Source organism: Haliotis rufescens, unplaced genomic scaffold (assembly GCF_023055435.1).
Source record: "Haliotis rufescens isolate VD_foot unplaced genomic scaffold, xgHalRufe1.0.p SCAF_6, whole genome shotgun sequence".
NCBI classification, from domain to species: Eukaryota; Metazoa; Mollusca; class Gastropoda; order Lepetellida; family Haliotidae; genus Haliotis; species Haliotis rufescens.
This window is the reverse complement of record NW_025964334.1, coordinates 4768210-4786395: the sequence shown is the minus strand read 5'-3', so window position 1 is coordinate 4786395 and position 18186 is coordinate 4768210. Positions and strand designations below refer to the sequence as shown.

The 18186-nt window shown below is 41.7% G+C and overlaps 1 protein-coding gene across 6 annotated transcripts in view; it reads right to left on the bottom strand.

The window, feature by feature from the left end:
- LOC124120055 (histone-lysine N-methyltransferase SETDB1-like) overlaps positions 1 to 18186 on the bottom strand; it is a 74290-nt gene that overhangs the window by 40010 nt on the left and 16094 nt on the right. For all 6 annotated transcript variants that reach the window (XM_048386124.1, XM_048386126.1, XM_048386127.1 and 3 more), the window contains exons 9-21: positions 17919 to 18006; positions 17056 to 17129; positions 15793 to 15866; positions 14840 to 14898; positions 12884 to 13004; positions 11842 to 12367; positions 10989 to 11087; positions 9577 to 9645; positions 8778 to 8883; positions 3282 to 3465; positions 2065 to 2250; positions 1176 to 1297; positions 352 to 456 (exon numbers count right to left, since the gene is read on the bottom strand). In XM_048386124.1, coding sequence (XP_048242081.1) covers positions 352 to 456; positions 1176 to 1297; positions 2065 to 2250; positions 3282 to 3465; positions 8778 to 8883; positions 9577 to 9645; positions 10989 to 11087; positions 11842 to 12367; positions 12884 to 13004; positions 14840 to 14898; positions 15793 to 15866; positions 17056 to 17129; positions 17919 to 18006 — 1813 coding nt within the window. The remainder of the gene's footprint in view (positions 1 to 351; positions 457 to 1175; positions 1298 to 2064; positions 2251 to 3281; positions 3466 to 8777; positions 8884 to 9576; positions 9646 to 10988; positions 11088 to 11841; positions 12368 to 12883; positions 13005 to 14839; positions 14899 to 15792; positions 15867 to 17055; positions 17130 to 17918; positions 18007 to 18186) is intronic.

Below are 18186 nucleotides of genomic sequence, written 5' to 3'. Positions count from 1 at the left end.
CAAATATGCTCAGCACTGCCTGAAACAGGTTCACTGCAGACTTCCAGTATGCCAAATATGTCCAGCGATGATTTATATGAACACCACAATCACCACAACAGCAATCTATTGATGAGGCATGCGATGCTCCACTTTACAAATGAAACCGAGACCGGTTTGTCACACCAATTTATACACCCACCCTGCCATTCAAGTATCTTGCAGTTGTCTGCAAGGATGCATTTCTCAATTAAATTTAGGGAAGAGTACAAATCAGAAGACAGCAAGATACCCACTGTACATGTCCCTGTAGTACCCAGTACAACGTCTCCTCCAACGTAACTGTCCTGACCTGCAGGTCTTGTGTCTCACCTTTTCTCTGTCTTGAACACCTGGAGACGCAGGTTGAGTCCGTTCTGCGCCAGCCGGTTGTGACAGCGACTGTCACACTTACAACGAGGATTGCACTCAAAGATTCTGAAAGAAATGAATGGTAGTTGCATAATTTCTCTGTAACTTTTGCAGACAGCCAGCAGCTGTGGTTATTCCCGCATTCCTTACCCGTTTTTCTTTCTGTCATTACTGGGGGCTACAGATCATCCCTTTTGAAAAGTTAGCAGATTTGCATTGTAGAATGAACAGCGCACTTCTACATCTCCAACTGGCTACAAATCATATATTTAAGAATCTATAAACCATCTTTACGAATAAGGCTTCCAGATCAAAAATAAAATCTGGTACAGGTTCAGGAAAACAAAATGGTGGCCCCCTTGAAAATGTGACCAGTTATAGATATAAGAGGAGAGTTGCAGCACCTTAGAACTGGGTCCACCCAAACCCCCACTTATATATACCTGACTCCACCCTGCTGATATCAGTTGGTAGACACCAGGCCCACCCAGACCACCACTAATATATACCTGACTCCACCCTGCTGATATCAGTTGGTAGACACCAGGGCCACCCAGACCTCCACTAATATATACCTGACTCCACCCTGCTGATATCAGTTGGTAGACACCAGGCCCATCCAGACCCCCACTAATATATACCTGACTCTACCCTGTTGATATCAGTTGGTAGACACCAGGGCCACCCAGACCCTGACTAATATATACCTGACTCCACCCTGCTGATATCAGTTGGTAGACACCAGGCCCACCCAGACCCCAAACTATACACCTGACAGTACACACCCTGTAAATATCGGCTCCTTCAGTCTCCTGAACTCGTAGCCGGCAGAGGGGTCCCTGTAGTTTGGTCCCAGAGCCTCGGTGTGCTCGATGGTCAGCTGGCAACACTGGCACTTGGACTTGTCCTGGAACACCATCACGCAATCTGACTGAACACATCCCACACAAAACATGCATACAATAACCTCATGTGGTGCTTAAATTTGGCATCTAAGTTGTCTGAATAGCACATGAGGGGGATTTAAAAACCCTCTAAGTGCTGTAGACAGCTTGGATTGTATACTCCCCAGGGAGTTGAGAATGATAACTGGAATGCAAAACGGATCCACTAGTCCGTGAACAATATGAAACCTCATTTGAGCAGATACTAGTACCTGGATACCTGCATTATAATAATAATGTCTTGTCCTTTTTGATAAATCGAATGAAATCATTTACATTATTGAATTTTCTGTACCTTTTGACACTAATGTGATTGACAAGATTCAGGAAAAACATGGCAAATATGCAGACCTCGCTTTCCAAATGTCACGCGTTCATCCCAACTACCAAGTTGTTCGACTCCCCATTGTTCTCGATGCCTTAGGTTTGGTACCTCCCAAACTGCTGACTAACATTGGGAGAGTACCTGGCTTTGCTACCAGGAATAAAGCCCTTCTGATAATCTGGGTAATGCAGAAGGCTGCATAGTTTTGGGAGTTTTCACATTCTCTGAAAAGTTCTGGGCGGGTTTGAGAAGTGTAGAGGGGGCTAGGACCCTGAGCTGATGATAAGCCTAACCAGCCTGACTGTCAAGATCACCCAAACCCTCTTTGTTGCATTTTTTATTGTACTCTGTACAACAACAACAACAACAACAATAATAATGAGGAAGTCAGAGTCTTGCACCTACCCTACAGTTGTCTGTACAGTCACAGCACATGAGGAAGTCGGAGTCGAGGTTGAGCTTCACCCCTTGGGCGGGAATCCTCTGGTTGGAGTACTCCACATAGTCAGGGTACTGCCGATCTATCCCGTTGATGCACGATATTGGGACAGCTTCCTTGCCATACGACAAATCCTTGATATCACAAAACGTCTGGAAAGAAGCACATGTCTATCAATTTCACACAACCAAGACATTATTTAAATACATATGTCCGGACAGCACCTTGGGCTTATCATTAAGCCTTGAAAGGATAGGTGAGGTGAAATGTGTTTTAACAATGCTTTTAAGATTATTGCACTTATATTGCGATGTGCATGCATCCGTCCATGGATGCTTTAATAAGTCCAGAGAGTTGGCCCACTGAGATACCATCCTGCAGTTTAACATATCTATCTACCCCATTCAGACACAGAATACTGACTCCGTGCCGACCAGTTCTTGTTTTATCCCAATAATGCTGCGTGCCAGACAGGGTAAAAACAAGTACCATCTTATAACGTCTGTTGGTATGACGCGTCCGGGCCCTCGAACCACCCACCTTCTGCTCTTGGGAATCTAGCCACTCAATCATGGAGGCCGCCTAACAAAAGCATTGCTAGGATGTATTATCTAACAATACATCTAAACAACTCTTCTGCTACTCTACAGTTCATTGTCCAATTTAACCCCAATTTCTGTATATATTTTTCCTTGCCTAAAATACATCCTGACAACTGTCTTTGTTATCATGGTTATGTTATCTCACACTTATTCTAGGTTGCGTCCGACACACAACATGATGTAAAAAAAATACAGATATTCGACGTAATAAGCGCCCACGGCGAAATTTGCTAATATATTGGCAAGTGAACAGTCCCAATTAGCATCCCTTCCGATTGATCAATGTACACAAGACTTATTTATTCGTTTATAATACGCACTTGTGTGTTATATGCACCCTTAATTATGGGCAATTAAATTCTGGAAAAATATATCTGTCGTATATAAACAGTTCAGACCGTCAGTATAAACCACGAAATTTATCTTTCAACTGTTTTTTTCCACCAAAATAATATTCTAATAAGAGCCCCCTATTTCTAATTTAGAGAGCGCCCTGGGCGCTTATTACGTCGAATACGGTAAGCATTTCTGTCGGAGATGGGCAAGGTGATAGTTACTCCATGATACAAATGCCTCCTTACCTTGACAGGCACAAACTCAGTGTGCACATGTAGCACAGGGTCGAAACAGAACAGGTCAATAGTGAGGGGTGAGTCGGTGACACACAGGTACAGGTCCACTTCCTCTATACACCGGAGACGTCTCTGGCAGGGGCCCTGATACATGACGACACGGCGGCCACTCGGACGCAGCTTGCATACATGTCTGTAACACACAGCAGCTTACATACATGTCTGTAACACACAGCAGCTTACATACATGTCTGTAACACACAGTAGCTTACATACATGTCTGTAACACACAGCAGCTTACATACATGTATGTAACACACAGTAGCTCACATACATGTCTGTAACACACAGTAGCTTACATACATGTCTGTAACACACAATAGCTTACATACATGTCTGTAACACACAGCAGCTTACATACATGTCTGTAACACACAGTAGCTTACATACATGTCTGTAACACACAGTAGCTTACATACATGTCTGTAACACACAGTAGCTTACATACATGTCTGTAACACACAGTAGCTTACATACATGTCTGTAACACACAGTAGCTTACATACATGTCAGTAACACACAGCAGCTTACATACATGTCTGTAACACACAGTAGCTTACATACATGTCAGTAACACACAGTAGCTTACATACATGTCTGTAACACACAGTAGCTTACATACATGTCTGTAACACACAGTAGCTTACATACATGTCTGTAACACACAGCAGCATACATACATGTCTGTAACACACAGTAGCTTACATACATGTCTGTAACACACAGTAGCTTACATACATGTCAGTAACACACAGCAGCTTACATACATGTCTGTAACACACAGCAGCTTACATACATGTCTGTAACACACAGCAGCATACATACATGTCTGTAACACACAGCAGCATACATACATGTCTGTAACACACAGTAGCTTACATACATGTCTGTAACACACAGTAGCTTACATACATGTCTGTAACACACAGCAGCATACATACATGTCTGTAACACATAGCAGCTTACATACATGTCTGTAACACACAGCAGCATACATACATGTCTGTAACACACAGTAGCTTACATACATGTCTGTAACACACAGTAGCTTACATACATGTCTGTAACACACAGCAGCTTACATACATGTCTGTAACACACAGCAGCTTACATACATGTCTGTAACACACAGCAGCTTACATACATGTCTGTAACACACAGTAGCTTACAAACATGTCTGTAACACACAGTAGCTTACATACATGTCTGTAACACACAGTAGCTTACATACATGTCTGTAACACACAGCAGCTTACATACATGTCTGTAACACACAGCAGCATACATACATGTCTGTAACACACAGTAGCTTACATACATGTCTGTAACACACAGCAGCTTACATACATGTCTGTAACACACAGCAGCTTACATACATGTCTGTAACACACAGTAGCTTACATACATGTCTGTAACACACAGTAGCTTACATACATGTCTGTAACACACAGTAGCTTACATACATGTCTGTAACACACAGCAGCTTACATACATGTCTGTAACACACAGCAGCATACATACATGTCTGTAACACACAGCAGCTTACATACATGTCTGTAACACACAGTAGCTTACATACATGTCTGTAACACACAGTAGCTTACATACATGTCTGTAACACACAGTAGCTTACATACATGTCTGTAACACACAGTAGCTTACATACATGTCTGTAACACACAGTAGCTTACATACATGTCAGTAACACACAGCAGCTTACATACATGTATGTAACACACAGTAGCTTACATACATGTCTGTAACACACAGTAGCTTACATACATGTCTGTAACACACAGCAGCTTACATACATGTCTGTAACACACAGCAGCTTACATACATGTCTGTAACACACAGCAGCTTACATACATGTCTGTAACACACAGCAGCTTACATACATGTCTGTAACACACAGTAGCTTACATACATGTCTGTAACACACAGCAGCATACATACATGTCTGTAACACACAGTAGCTTACATACATGTCTGTAACACACAGTAGCTTACATACATGTCTGTAACACACAGTAGCTTACATACATGTCAGTAACACACAGCAGCTTACATACATGTCTGTAACACACAGCAGCTTACATACATGTCTGTAACACACAGCAGCATACATACATGTCTGTAACACACAGCAGCATACATACATGTCTGTAACACACAGTAGCTTACATACATGTCTGTAACACACAGTAGCTTACATACATGTCTGTAACACACAGCAGCTTACATACATGTCTGTAACACATAGCAGCTTACATACATGTCTGTAACACACAGCAGCATACATACATGTCTGTAACACACAGTAGCTTACATACATGTCTGTAACACACTGTAGCTTACATACATGTCTGTAACACACAGCAGCTTACATACATGTCTGTAACACACAGCAGCTTACATACATGTCTGTAACACACAGTAGCTTACATACATGTCTGTAACACATAGCAGCTTACATACATGTCTGTAACACACAGCAGCTTACATACATGTCTGTAACACACAGTAGCTTACATACATGTCTGTAACACACAGCAGCTTACATACATGTCTGTAACACACAGCAGCTTACATACATGTCTGTAACACACAGTAGCTTACATACATGTCTGTAACACACAGTAGCTTACATACATGTCTGTAACACACAGCAGCTTACATACATGTCTGTAACACACAGTAGCTTACATACATGTCTGTAACACACAGCAGCTTACATACATGTCTGTAACACACAGTAGCTTACATACATGTCTGTAACACACAGCAGCTTACATACATGTCTGTAACACACAGAAGCTTACATACATGTCTGTAACACACAACACCTTACATACATGTCTGTAACACACAGCAGCTTACATACATGTCTGTAACACACAGCAGCTTACATACATGTCTGTAACACACAGCAGCTTACATACATGTCTGTAACACACAGCAGCTTACATACATGTCTGTAACACACAGCAGCTTACATACATGTCTGTAACACACAGTAGCTTACATACATGTCTGTAACACACAGTAACTTCTAGTACATACATCATAGTTAACAATAAGCTAATATATTTGTAACAATTGGTTCTCAGGTATATACAACCTGGAGTGCAGTTATTGCAGTGTTGTTTTTCATGTTTCTATGATATTGACAAAATATATTAATTATTTGAAATAGAGGATTAAATCACTATATGTGTTCCCTTCTACAAAGCAATAGCATAAGGCGACATTATTCTAATTACTTGGTTTTCGGATCCGCTGCTATTTCAAAGTCTAAATGTTGAAAAAAAATTAATTTATAATTACTCTTTTTTTATTACCGCCGATCTTTACCTTAAAAAATGGATGAAAAATCCAAACAAAGAAAGATTTCATTTCCTCCGCGATTGTAAAGCGAAAGGAAGTCACTCTGATATTTCTCGCTGGGATCTTTCTCTAACACTATCGAAGCTTGTCAACGCAAAGTGCAGTGGTGACCAGTTTAACTTTTTCAACACTGTTGGCCGGTATACCAGCCAAGAAGCCACGAGTCACCAGACACCTCAGACAGGTAGACCGACCAAGTCACGTCAAAACTGTATATCATTTTATTTACCTCCCTATCATATCATTCATTTATTAAATCTATCTCATTCCGCAATGTCTGAAATACATATTCCATTTTAAGTTATCATTTGTTACTGACAGATTAAAAAATTATTCACTGTTTCCCGCAATGTTATTGAAAATAATATTTTCGGACACACACTTCAACAACGGGTCCTCATTGAACATGTCAAACAGCAAAATAAAGACGTTAAAAGCATATCTTTAAATATATTATACAAAGTAATAATTATAATCAACAAAGATATATCTAAAAGTTGTCAAACTTACATCTAAGTTATTATTTCAATCTTTTTGTGCGATCGCATGTAATGTAAGTGAAATGGCAGCTCGGCTTTCGTTGCCTCGATTTCTCAGCTCGGACACCATGTTTAATGCTAAAATATATGCCTAAGAAATATTTGTCACAGCTCGTAACCTGGCACAATACATCCATGAAGTTCCATATTTATAATATAGATCGCGATATCCTGCTTAAAACGTTCAGAATAACATGATTTAACCAAAACGTTTGGTCAAAATCTGAAAATTATCATACACGAGGATGGTACCATTGTTGTTAATTTGATTGGATACCTTAGGTCACATGCTTAAATTTGACCAATCCCCAACCTTGTAGCAGATTTCGGCAAGAAAGCCTCACTAGAAACCAATTTTTATCCAATGTTACTATTATCATTATGTCGGTGAAACAATATTAGCTTTTTAATGGATACTGACATGGCAGCCTTCGACAAACATGTCATTCATACGAAGCTTCGAAAACGGAGGTATTTCCTCATAGTGAGCGGACAGCCACTAATATTGGGAAATGGGTGATGACAGATACTATTTGTAATTCTTTTTAAAATAATTTTCCAATTACGTAAACAATGAAAACAAAAAAGAAATAGGTAAGTGGATTTGATTAAATCTTATATTTGCCTATAATTGTTAAATTTCGCTTCCTTGGTCCTTAATCTGGACGTTATGAATGTGTTAGCTTTCATTTTTGTTATATAAAACAAACTTAATTAAGTTGTAAATGAATTATTATATAATGTGATACACATAACTTTCACATTTATAATTACAATAGGATTAATTAGACCTTTCAAATGGTGTATAGCCAAACATGTAGTAGCAAAGATGTTTTACAAGCAGATAATTTCCTTGATAAATGTTGGCTTCATCTATCACACAAGAGTCTCTGGGAACTTGGTGTTACAGCAGTAATCTTCTGGTTGGCTGGTGTTGAATGAGTTAAACATCGCCCATGCTGCCAAAATAGCAGCATCTTTCATGCATTGCCACCCATAACATGAATATTGTTATATTGCCATTTGTGCACAAGCTGTGTGCCAGGGATATAATAAAATGTTCTTGAAAAACTGAGCTGTTACACTTTTGTAACTCCAGAATATTTTTTGTTATACCTACCTAACTTTTTAGGACAAAAGTCAAGTAAAACAAATCTGAGAGTTTTTTTGATTATTTTTTGTTACATTGGCCTACCTCACTTTTGAAATGAGTTTAAAATCTGTAAACCAAGAAATAAAAAAAGTGTTGCCTGAGTTATTACTGTTAATATGAGTTGGGGAAATTTGTAATTCCAATCTGGGATTTCTGCTGACATTTGCTGAAAATTTGGAGGAGAGTATCGGCCTCTGAGCAGGTCAGGACCAATCCCTGGAACCCAAAGTGATGTGATCATAGTCATTTCCCACTTTTGTGAAACCAGATTTGGTGAGGACAGAGCATAGTTATGACAGAAAGCGCAAATCTGGGCCTCAAACTGATTCTAAGCCTATCCTGGCACAGCTAAGGGAGGCAACCTACCTCTCCCAGCCACACAGTAGAGGTTTGAGCAGTGTACTGCGTCCCTTCAGCTTCTCCAGCTCCTCGTCATTGTTCTTCTTGCACTTCTTGCCACAGCAGTGAGGGACTGAAAAGATCAACAAGCTCAACAAAATCTACCCTTTCAGTTTGCTGCGTAAAGCCGCACTCAGCAATATTCAATAGGGGAGAAACAATACATCTGTGCACCGGTGCATCGTGAGTTTTCATGAGACGATACGATACACGATACATTTTTTACTGTATCGATACAAGAAGATACACTTGCTACAATAAATTATTTACTCATTTAATGACCCCCAAGCATTCTTGTCAGTCAAATACTGCAAAATGTGTTGTAATTAGCGTTTTAGTTCACTACTAAAATAATCACTACGAACATGTGTCTACAGCTAGCATTTCCCTTTGGACCTGCTCTGAAGAAGTTTCCACGAGATTTGACGAAATTATGCATATCGCGATATGTATCATATGACCTATGTATCGTGATACGTATCATATGGTGACCTTCCTGTGTCGTTTCATGCCTAATATTCAAGCTGGTGGCCTGTAAATAATCAAATGTGCACCAGACAATCCAGGAATTGATATGAGCAACAATCTACGCCGGGGTATGTTTGACACGCTATCAACCAAGTCCCTGTGCCCGATCACCCCCTTCATGAAGTGGCCTCTTTCGACCAGCACAGGTCTCCCATAATTCCAGGTTTTGCCTCTTGCAACACAAACAGAGTACTGTTGATCTGTGTTACCACTGGGGCCACACACTGGATATACTCACTGAATTTCTTCCTGATTTTTTCCTTTAAGTCCAGCATCGTGTCCATCCTCTCTCCCAGTGCCTCCTCATCTGCAGAAAAACAGTCCAAACTTCAATACCACCAAGAGCCTGATGTCCCTGCTACCTCAACATGCCATTGGTTGAGACATCAGGGTTTTACCAGTCTGGAAATCCTGTTTGTTTGTTAGTTGTTTTACGACGCACTCAGCAATATTCCAGCTATATGACGGCGGTCTGTAAATAATCGAGTCTGGACCAGACAATCCAGTGATTGACATCATGAGCATCGATCCACGCAATTGGGATCGATGACTTGCATCAACCAAGTCAGCGAGCCTGACCACCCGATCCTGTTAGTCGCCTTTTACGACAAGCATAGTCGCCTCTTACGACAAGAACTGGAAATCCTGCATCCTATACACATACAAATTTAAAACGAACACAATAATAATGCAGAGGGCAATCACTGGGTCATACGTATTTTAAGGAATGAATGCTGATATTTCATAATTTGGTACCACTTAACATGTATTTCCATACCTAATCATCAAACATGTACACTGCACAGTTGAATGGTTCACAATCTTCTCGTGCAAGCACTTTTAAGTTCACAGTCAGCAATATTCCAGCTATATCAGTTATTGAGTGTTGTGCAACACTACAGTCAGCAATATTCCAGCTATATCAGTTATTGAGTGTTGTACAACACTACAGTCAGCAGTATTCCAGCTATATCAGTTATTGAGTGTTGTGCAACACTACAGTCGGCAATATTCCAGCTATATCAGTTATTGAGTGTTGTGCAACACTACAGTCAGCAATATTCCAGCTATATCAGTTATTGAGTGTTGTGCAACACTACAGTCAGCAATATTCCAGCTATATCAGTTATTGAGTGTTGTGCAACACTACAGTCGGCAATATTCCAGCTATATCAGTTATTGAGTGTTGTGCAACACTACAGTAAGCAATATTCCAGCTATATCAGTTATTGAGTGTTGTGCAACACTGCAGTCGGCAATATTCCAGCTATATCAGTTATTGAGTGTTGTGCAACACTACAGTCAGCAATATTCCAGCTATCTCAGTTATTGAGTGTTGTGCAACACTACAGTTAGCAATATTCCAGCTATATCAGTTATTGAGCGTTGTGCAACACTACAGTCGGCAACATTCCAGCTATATCAGTTATTGAGTGTTGTGCAACACTACAGTCGGCAATATTCCGAATATATCAGTTATTGAGTGTTGTGCAACACTACAGTCAGCAATATTCCAGCTATATCAGTTATTGAGTGTTGTGCAACACTACAGTCGGCAATATTCCAGCTTTATCCTTTATTAATTACATTTTTGTGTCAGTAAAAAGTAGAGCCTGTAACGTTTCCGGTCACAAGAAGAGATGCCCTCACCTATGTCTGCCTCGTCCACTGTCTTGAGGCGTTCCTGAAGGACGCTGGCCATGTCCTGGGCCACAGTGTTGCTGCTGATGCTGCTGGCCTGGTAGAAGGCTGGACACAGACAACGTACTGGTCAGAAACATGTTGTACAGATCAAACATTCATATATGTGTGTGTATGTGTGTATGTGTGTGTGTGTGTGTGTGTGTGTGTGTGTGTGTGTGTGGGAATGGAAAATTCAGCTTCAATGAAAAAAAGTATATAAATGGTATATAGTGTGGGCTAAATCCTTCAGAGCACATTGGCAGACTCTTCTAGCAGTAACAGGTCTATTCATTGTCCCCAGTAGTGTATGTTTAGTTTTGTTTCTTTGTTTTTCAATGCCGCACTCAGCAATATTCCAGCTATATGACGGCGGTCTGAAAATAATCAAGTCTGGACCAGACAATCCAGTGATTGGCATCATAGGCATCGAACCACGCAATTAAGATACCATGACATGCATTAACCAAGTCAGCGAGCTGACCACCCAATCTCGTTAGTCGCCTCTTACGACAAGCATAGTCGCTGGTTAGGACAAGCATCGGTTGCTGAAGACCTATTCTTACCTGGATCTTCATGGGTTTATTAAATTATGACTAACAAGGGGATCTAACAAGGGGATAGGATAACCAAGCGGTATGTAAAGATATCTCATTCACACCAGAGCTTTAGCCAAACAAGAAGCAGTCACAAAATGAAAAGCCCTTAAATTTAAGCCCTTAATCTGATTCTCGCCATTTTGTGGAATCGTTACAAGGGCTTAAAAAAAGGAACTGCACCACAAACAAAATTGCACATGTTCAAATTAATATCCAGTCCTCACCTTTCCTCATTTCATTATCAGCAGCTGACACTTGTGGCATAGTGGTCTTGGGGACGGGCGCTGGAGTGACAGTGACAGTGGTCGTCCCCCCACGTTTCGGAAGCTTCAGCCAGGGGGCCTCCCACGCGGAAGTGGTCACGGGGGGAGGGACTGGCAGGGGGCGGCTGCCGGTGCTCTTCTTGGCCACAGGACGCTTCTTGTGTTCTCCCCCCGTCACTGAGATGGTTGTAGCCAGCTGGGCCCGCTGTGTCCCGGCTTCCCGGGCCTGGAGGTAGGCCTGGACGGCAGGGTGGTTTTGGTTGTACCCCGGGCCCAGAACCTGGGGTGGGGGTGGCGTTGGGGCTATTGATGGTGGGGGCGTGGCAGTGGGTGGTGTCGCTGGGGGTTGTTTGATCATGGATTTATTGGAGTTTTCTTCGGACACTCCCCGGGTATACTCAACCAGGGGCTTCCTGTTGGCCTTGGGGTCCAGATTGTGGCGTCTAGCTTTGTTGTTTCCTGCTGCCTTGATAGCCTCTGCATTGGCCTACAAAGCAGGACACCCACATTACTGGACTGCCTTATATGTTATGTAGTGTTTCACGTTAGTGTTAATCATTGAAAGTAACAAAGAAATCTTATGGAAAGTTGCAGACGAATCTACTGGTAGTTTAGTTACAGAGGAAGACAGTTACAGTAGAATCTACTTTATAGTTACAGAGGAATATAGTTGAAAGTTACAGTGGAACCTACTGGAAGTTTAGTTACAGTGTCACAGTGTACTTTAGACAGTTATAGTGGACTCTACTTTAAAGTTACAGAGGAACATGTGAGGTAAGAACCAAGGTTTTAACCTCCAACTTTCTAACATAAGGGTAGTTTTGGAAGCTTTTAATCTAACAGAACCCAATGGAAACTGGATTGGGCAGAATAATGTGGTTCTGCTGCACCTCTGAAGGAGGAAATTTGCTCTGAATCAGTGAACTTTAGAATGAAGAATGTTGTAACAATTCGTTGCCCTCGCGATATGGAGAAATGAATGTCTACGACCAAGTGTACCCACCAGTGCCTTAAACAAAGGTTCCAGTCTGGTAGACCCCCTGTAAATTGATTCAGTTCGCTTGTCGGCCTGGAAGAACATCTTCACCAGACTGGCATCTACCTCCATCACCTTCGCTGTCCACCTACAACATGGCATCACATTCTTAGTATCGACATCCCTGTAAACATGGCATCACCATGACACCACATCAAGATGACACCAACATAGCATCACCGTGAGGCCACATCAAGATGACACCAACATGACATCACCATGACGCCACATCAAGATGACACCAACATGGCATCACCATGACGCCACATCAAGATGACACCAACATGACATCACCATGACATCACCATGACACCACATCAAGATGACACCAACATGGCATCACCATGGCATCACCATGACACCACATCAAGATGAAGCCAAAATTGCATCACAGTCAACAAGGCATCACTGTCAACATGGCCATAAGTAGCAGGATCAAGATAACACCAATCAAAATGGACTCTTCTGAGACTCTAAATTCACTCTAAACATCCTGTGTTGTGTTTATCATATTCCAGTATAAGTGGCTGTGATCAGAGAGGTTTACCACCGTGGTGAATCTCATGGGTATGTGGCTGACAGGACCATAATCATGGCAGTTGTTGCCTTTCCACACAATATCAGCACATCCTGGCTAAGGGACGCTATTCTGCACAGCAATATCAGCACATCCTGGCTAAGGGGTGCTATTCTGCACAGCAATATCAGCACATCTTGGCTAAGGATGCAAAACTGCACAAGTATATCAGCACATCCTGGCTAAGGGACGCTACTCTGCACAGTTATATCAGCACATCCTGGCTAAGGGACGCTACTCTGCACAGTTATATCAGCACATCCTGGCTAAGGGAGGCTACTCTGCACAGTTATATCAGCACATCCTGGCTAAGGGACGCTACTTTCCACAGCAATATCAGCACATCCTGGCTAAGGGATGCTCCTGTGCTTAGCAATATCAGCACATCCTGGCTAAGGGAGGCTATTCTGCACAGCAATATCAGCACATCCTGGCTGAGGAACGCTACTCTGCACAGTTATATCAGCACATCCTGGCTAAGGGACGCTTCTCTGCACAAGTGAGGTGAGGTGAAATGGGGTTTAACGTCGCGTCCAAGATTATTGCACTTATATAGCGACGTGCATGCATGTGTGCGTGTGGCTGCTTGTACTAGTCCGGACTGATGCCGATTTATAGTGCTAGCACACTGAGATACCATGCCGCTGTTTAACATGAATACCCCACTCAGACACAGTATACTGACTCCGAGCCGACCAGTCCTTGTTTTAGCCCCTTAATGCTGAGCGCCAGGCAGGGTAACAACAAGTACCATCTTTTGGTATGACTCGGTCGGGGGTCGAACCCCGGACCTTCCGCTCTCCGGGCGGATGCTCTACCACTAGACCACGGAGGCGGTCCTCTGCACAAGTATATCAGCACATCCTGGCTAAGGGATGCTACTCTGCACAGTTATATCAGCACATCCTGGCTAAGGGATGCTACTCTGCACAGTTATATCAGCACATCCTGGCTAAGGGACACTACTTTCCACAGCAATATCAGCACATCCTGGCTAAGGGATGCTCCTGTGCTTAGCAATATCAGCACATCCTGGCTAAGGGAGGCTACTCTGCACAGTTATATCAGCACATCCTGGCTAAGGGACGCTACTCTGCACAGTTATATCAGCACATCCTGGCTAAGGGACGCTACTCTGCACAGTTATATCAGCACATCCTGGCTAAGGGACGCTACTCTCCACAGATAATTGCAGAATCATGGATCACTTGATCACACAGACAATTGACAAATAGTGTCTTACACATTCACCTCAGACAAAATCTCTGCAGTGCTTCTGCATAACCTAAAGAAATCCCAGATTAATGACAATTTTCCTTGTTAAACAGTAGAACAATAACACATACCACTTTCCATTCCACTCGGTCCTGACGACCTGACCCTTCAACAGACGTACCATCGGTCTCTGAAACAATGTCGGGGGAAACATGTTCATCTCATCTTCATCATAACAATAACAGTAACAATCGTACTCGCAGACGATTAAAAGTCAGTTTCTCTTCTGGAGTCAATGAAGCATGACAGCTTATAAACCTCAACATAGTTCACAACCTATCTCTAGTAAGACAACATCTTCCAATAGTATTAGTAAAGCTCTTGTTAGTGCTATTTTCAGGACAACTAATATTGTATAGTTGACAGTGAGGAGGACCCCAGTTGAAAATCTGAAAGTCTTAGTATAGTGTGACTGTAGCCAAAATACAGCATTTATGGCAATGATGTAATAGAGGTAGAGGATTTGTAAGAATTATATTGTGTAACATATTACATCTTCCAATGGTATTAGTAAAGCTCTTTTTAGTAACTGCTGCACACACATCCAACTATTAAAACAAACTGTTTAAATGAATCGGTGACTAATACATATGTTAGCCCCTCCATCCTATTTTTAACAGAAGACAAGAAGGTCTTTATGTTGAATGCAGTGTTTGAAATAAATGCCTGTCTGCCTGCCCGCCTGCCTGTGGCTGGTAACACTTCCATCGGGCTGCATGAAATTTTCATCTACCTACCCGGCTGTCTAGCAGATAATTTTAAGCCACCTTCTGTATTCAATTTTATTACTCCTCATAGATTCTCAAGTAATTGTTTTCATTATTTCAACTGAATCAAGACGTGATTATTTCTTATTTTTACCGAACTTTCAATATTTATAATGTTTGACTGATTGCAGGTGACTTTGAAGATGAGCAGGCAACATTTATGGGTCACCTGCCCGACTGTCTTTTGGGGTTTAAAATTATTTCAAACACTGGTTTAAAGTAACATAAAGTTTGTTTAAACAAGCGTATGTGAGTACCTCTGGGTATTGCTTGAGGTATTCCTTGATAAATTCCTGAGAATCTGGGTGAATGTCTTCCCACACATTGTCACCTGGAAATAAAATAGATGGAAGTGTAGAACATGGTGTACAAGACCACTTTACATGCAGGTCAGAAACAGCTATTCCATAAACACTGTGACATCCACTTACCGAGGTAGTTGGAATCTATGACTAGCTGAGGTCCCTTACATCACCAACTGTCAGTAGTCACAGCATAAACATACCATGTAAACACCATAACCAGACTAGCGTCAACAACTCCCACCATCTGGTTAAGGAAACTGCTCGAAGTGTTGTCTCTCTCAAATTACAATCATCTAAAAGCTTTCAGTCACATGATTTCAGGCCTATTATGGAATTCTCAAGACACTGGCTATGGCTCTTAAGGCCATGTATAGAAGTCCTTCACATACACACTGGCCACAATATAGTACATCAGTCAGCTATCAACACATCCTCTGTTGATGGTGGCCCAGTCGTCTAAGGCGCCATGACACGCTGTGCAGAGTTGCGTTCCTTGGGCACGCCAGAAACCTATGATTGTGGGTTCGAATCCCGGTTAGCCCCAATTATGTTTCTGGGTTTGTCAGCACCATACCCGAGCTCATGGGTTTCACAAAAATTGGTAAACGTCTGAGACCTGCATCACTTTGGGCTTTCCTCCCACATTAAGCTGACACGCCGCAATATAACTGGAATACTGTTAAAATCGGCGTTAAAACCAACTCACTCACTCCTCTGTTGATGGATTGTGTGTATTACCAACAAAGGGAGGCATGTTGACGAAATTATTACAAAGTTGCTGAGAAACAGTTTAATATCCTGAAAACAATCCTAAGGGAGTACAGGGTATTATTCCCAACTATAACTTCTGTCAAATAACAGTCCTTTTCAAGAACTTTGTTTAATTCCTTTGAAAGGCACCCATGTATTTAAACCTTTTCTAGTCTATTGTCAGTATGCAGGCTTTTTCATGTGCAAACTTTGTAATTTGTCCGTTTAACCAGTTTCATAAAGTAATACTTGTTGGTAGCTGATCAAAGTATGTGCAAGGGCGGATCTAGCTCTTGAAAAGGGAGGGTCCAAAATATTAAAATCCTCTCTCAGATAATTTTACTTCCTACAACATACCGGTACTACATTTTGTGTACAAAAGGGGGGTTTGGACCCTCTGGACCCCCCTCTGGACCCCTCTGGATCCGCCTGTGATGTGTGGCGTGACAAAGAACACTGACTTACTCTGGTGGCATACTTTGTGAATCTCCTTGGGGTAACAGTACTGGGCATACCCATCGTCAAAGAATATGAGATATCTGAAACGAGAGAACCATGAAAAGTCAGTGTACGGCGCTGGTCACACACAAATACTGTACAAGCTCCGTATTACCCAGGGATAACAACTGACTGTTAAACTTACAACATGTGCACGTGATTGCAGCATACTAACATCTAACTGGTGGGGGGTCAAAGGCACATTAAACTGCTGTATCAATGAGAATAATTCAAAAACACATCATCAACAAGTTATATAAACTTCAGCTTTGAGATTTTATACGTTTTTCTTCATTTTCTTTTTTAAAATGACAATAGGTAAAACACAGAGGAATGTTCGGCCATTTATTTACTCAAGACCGTTTATTTACAAAAGACTATTTATTCACTCAAGACCATTTATTCACTCAAGACCATTTATTCACTCAAGACCATTTATTCACTCAAGACCATTATTCACTCAAGACCATCATTCAATCAACATCATTTACTCAAGACCATTTCTTCACTCTAGACCATTTCTTCCCTAAAGACCATTTATTTACTCAAGACCATTTATTCACTCCAGACGATTATTGTGAGTGCGGTTTTACGCCGCTTTTAGCAATATTCCAGCAATATCACGGCGGGGGACACCAGAAATGGGCTTCACACATTGTTCCTATGTGGGGAATCAAACCCGGGTTTTTGGCGTGACGAGTGAATGCTTTAACCACCAGGCTACCCCACCGCCCCGACTCAAGATAAATAAGAGATGCAATCATTCACTGTAGCTCATTGGGTATTCTCTAATCAAACGCTAAATACTGAATCTTAAGGACAGATTCTACCTTTTCTGGTTCTTGACGCTCGGCGCCTCAGCAACGATCCCGGCATAGAATGAGTTGGGTCCGTTAGCTTCATCATCCCGATACAGGGCTAAAACATGAAGGTTGATGGTTACTATACGAAAAGAAAGAAAGAAAAGCACATGCAGACACACCATGGGCCTTGGACTCCCAAACTTGGGAACTGAACTCACAAATTTTCTAAACATGGTTGCAATTCAGTGTAATATGAAGCTAAACTTTGATTCACTGGTGTGAAAGTGAGTGTTTT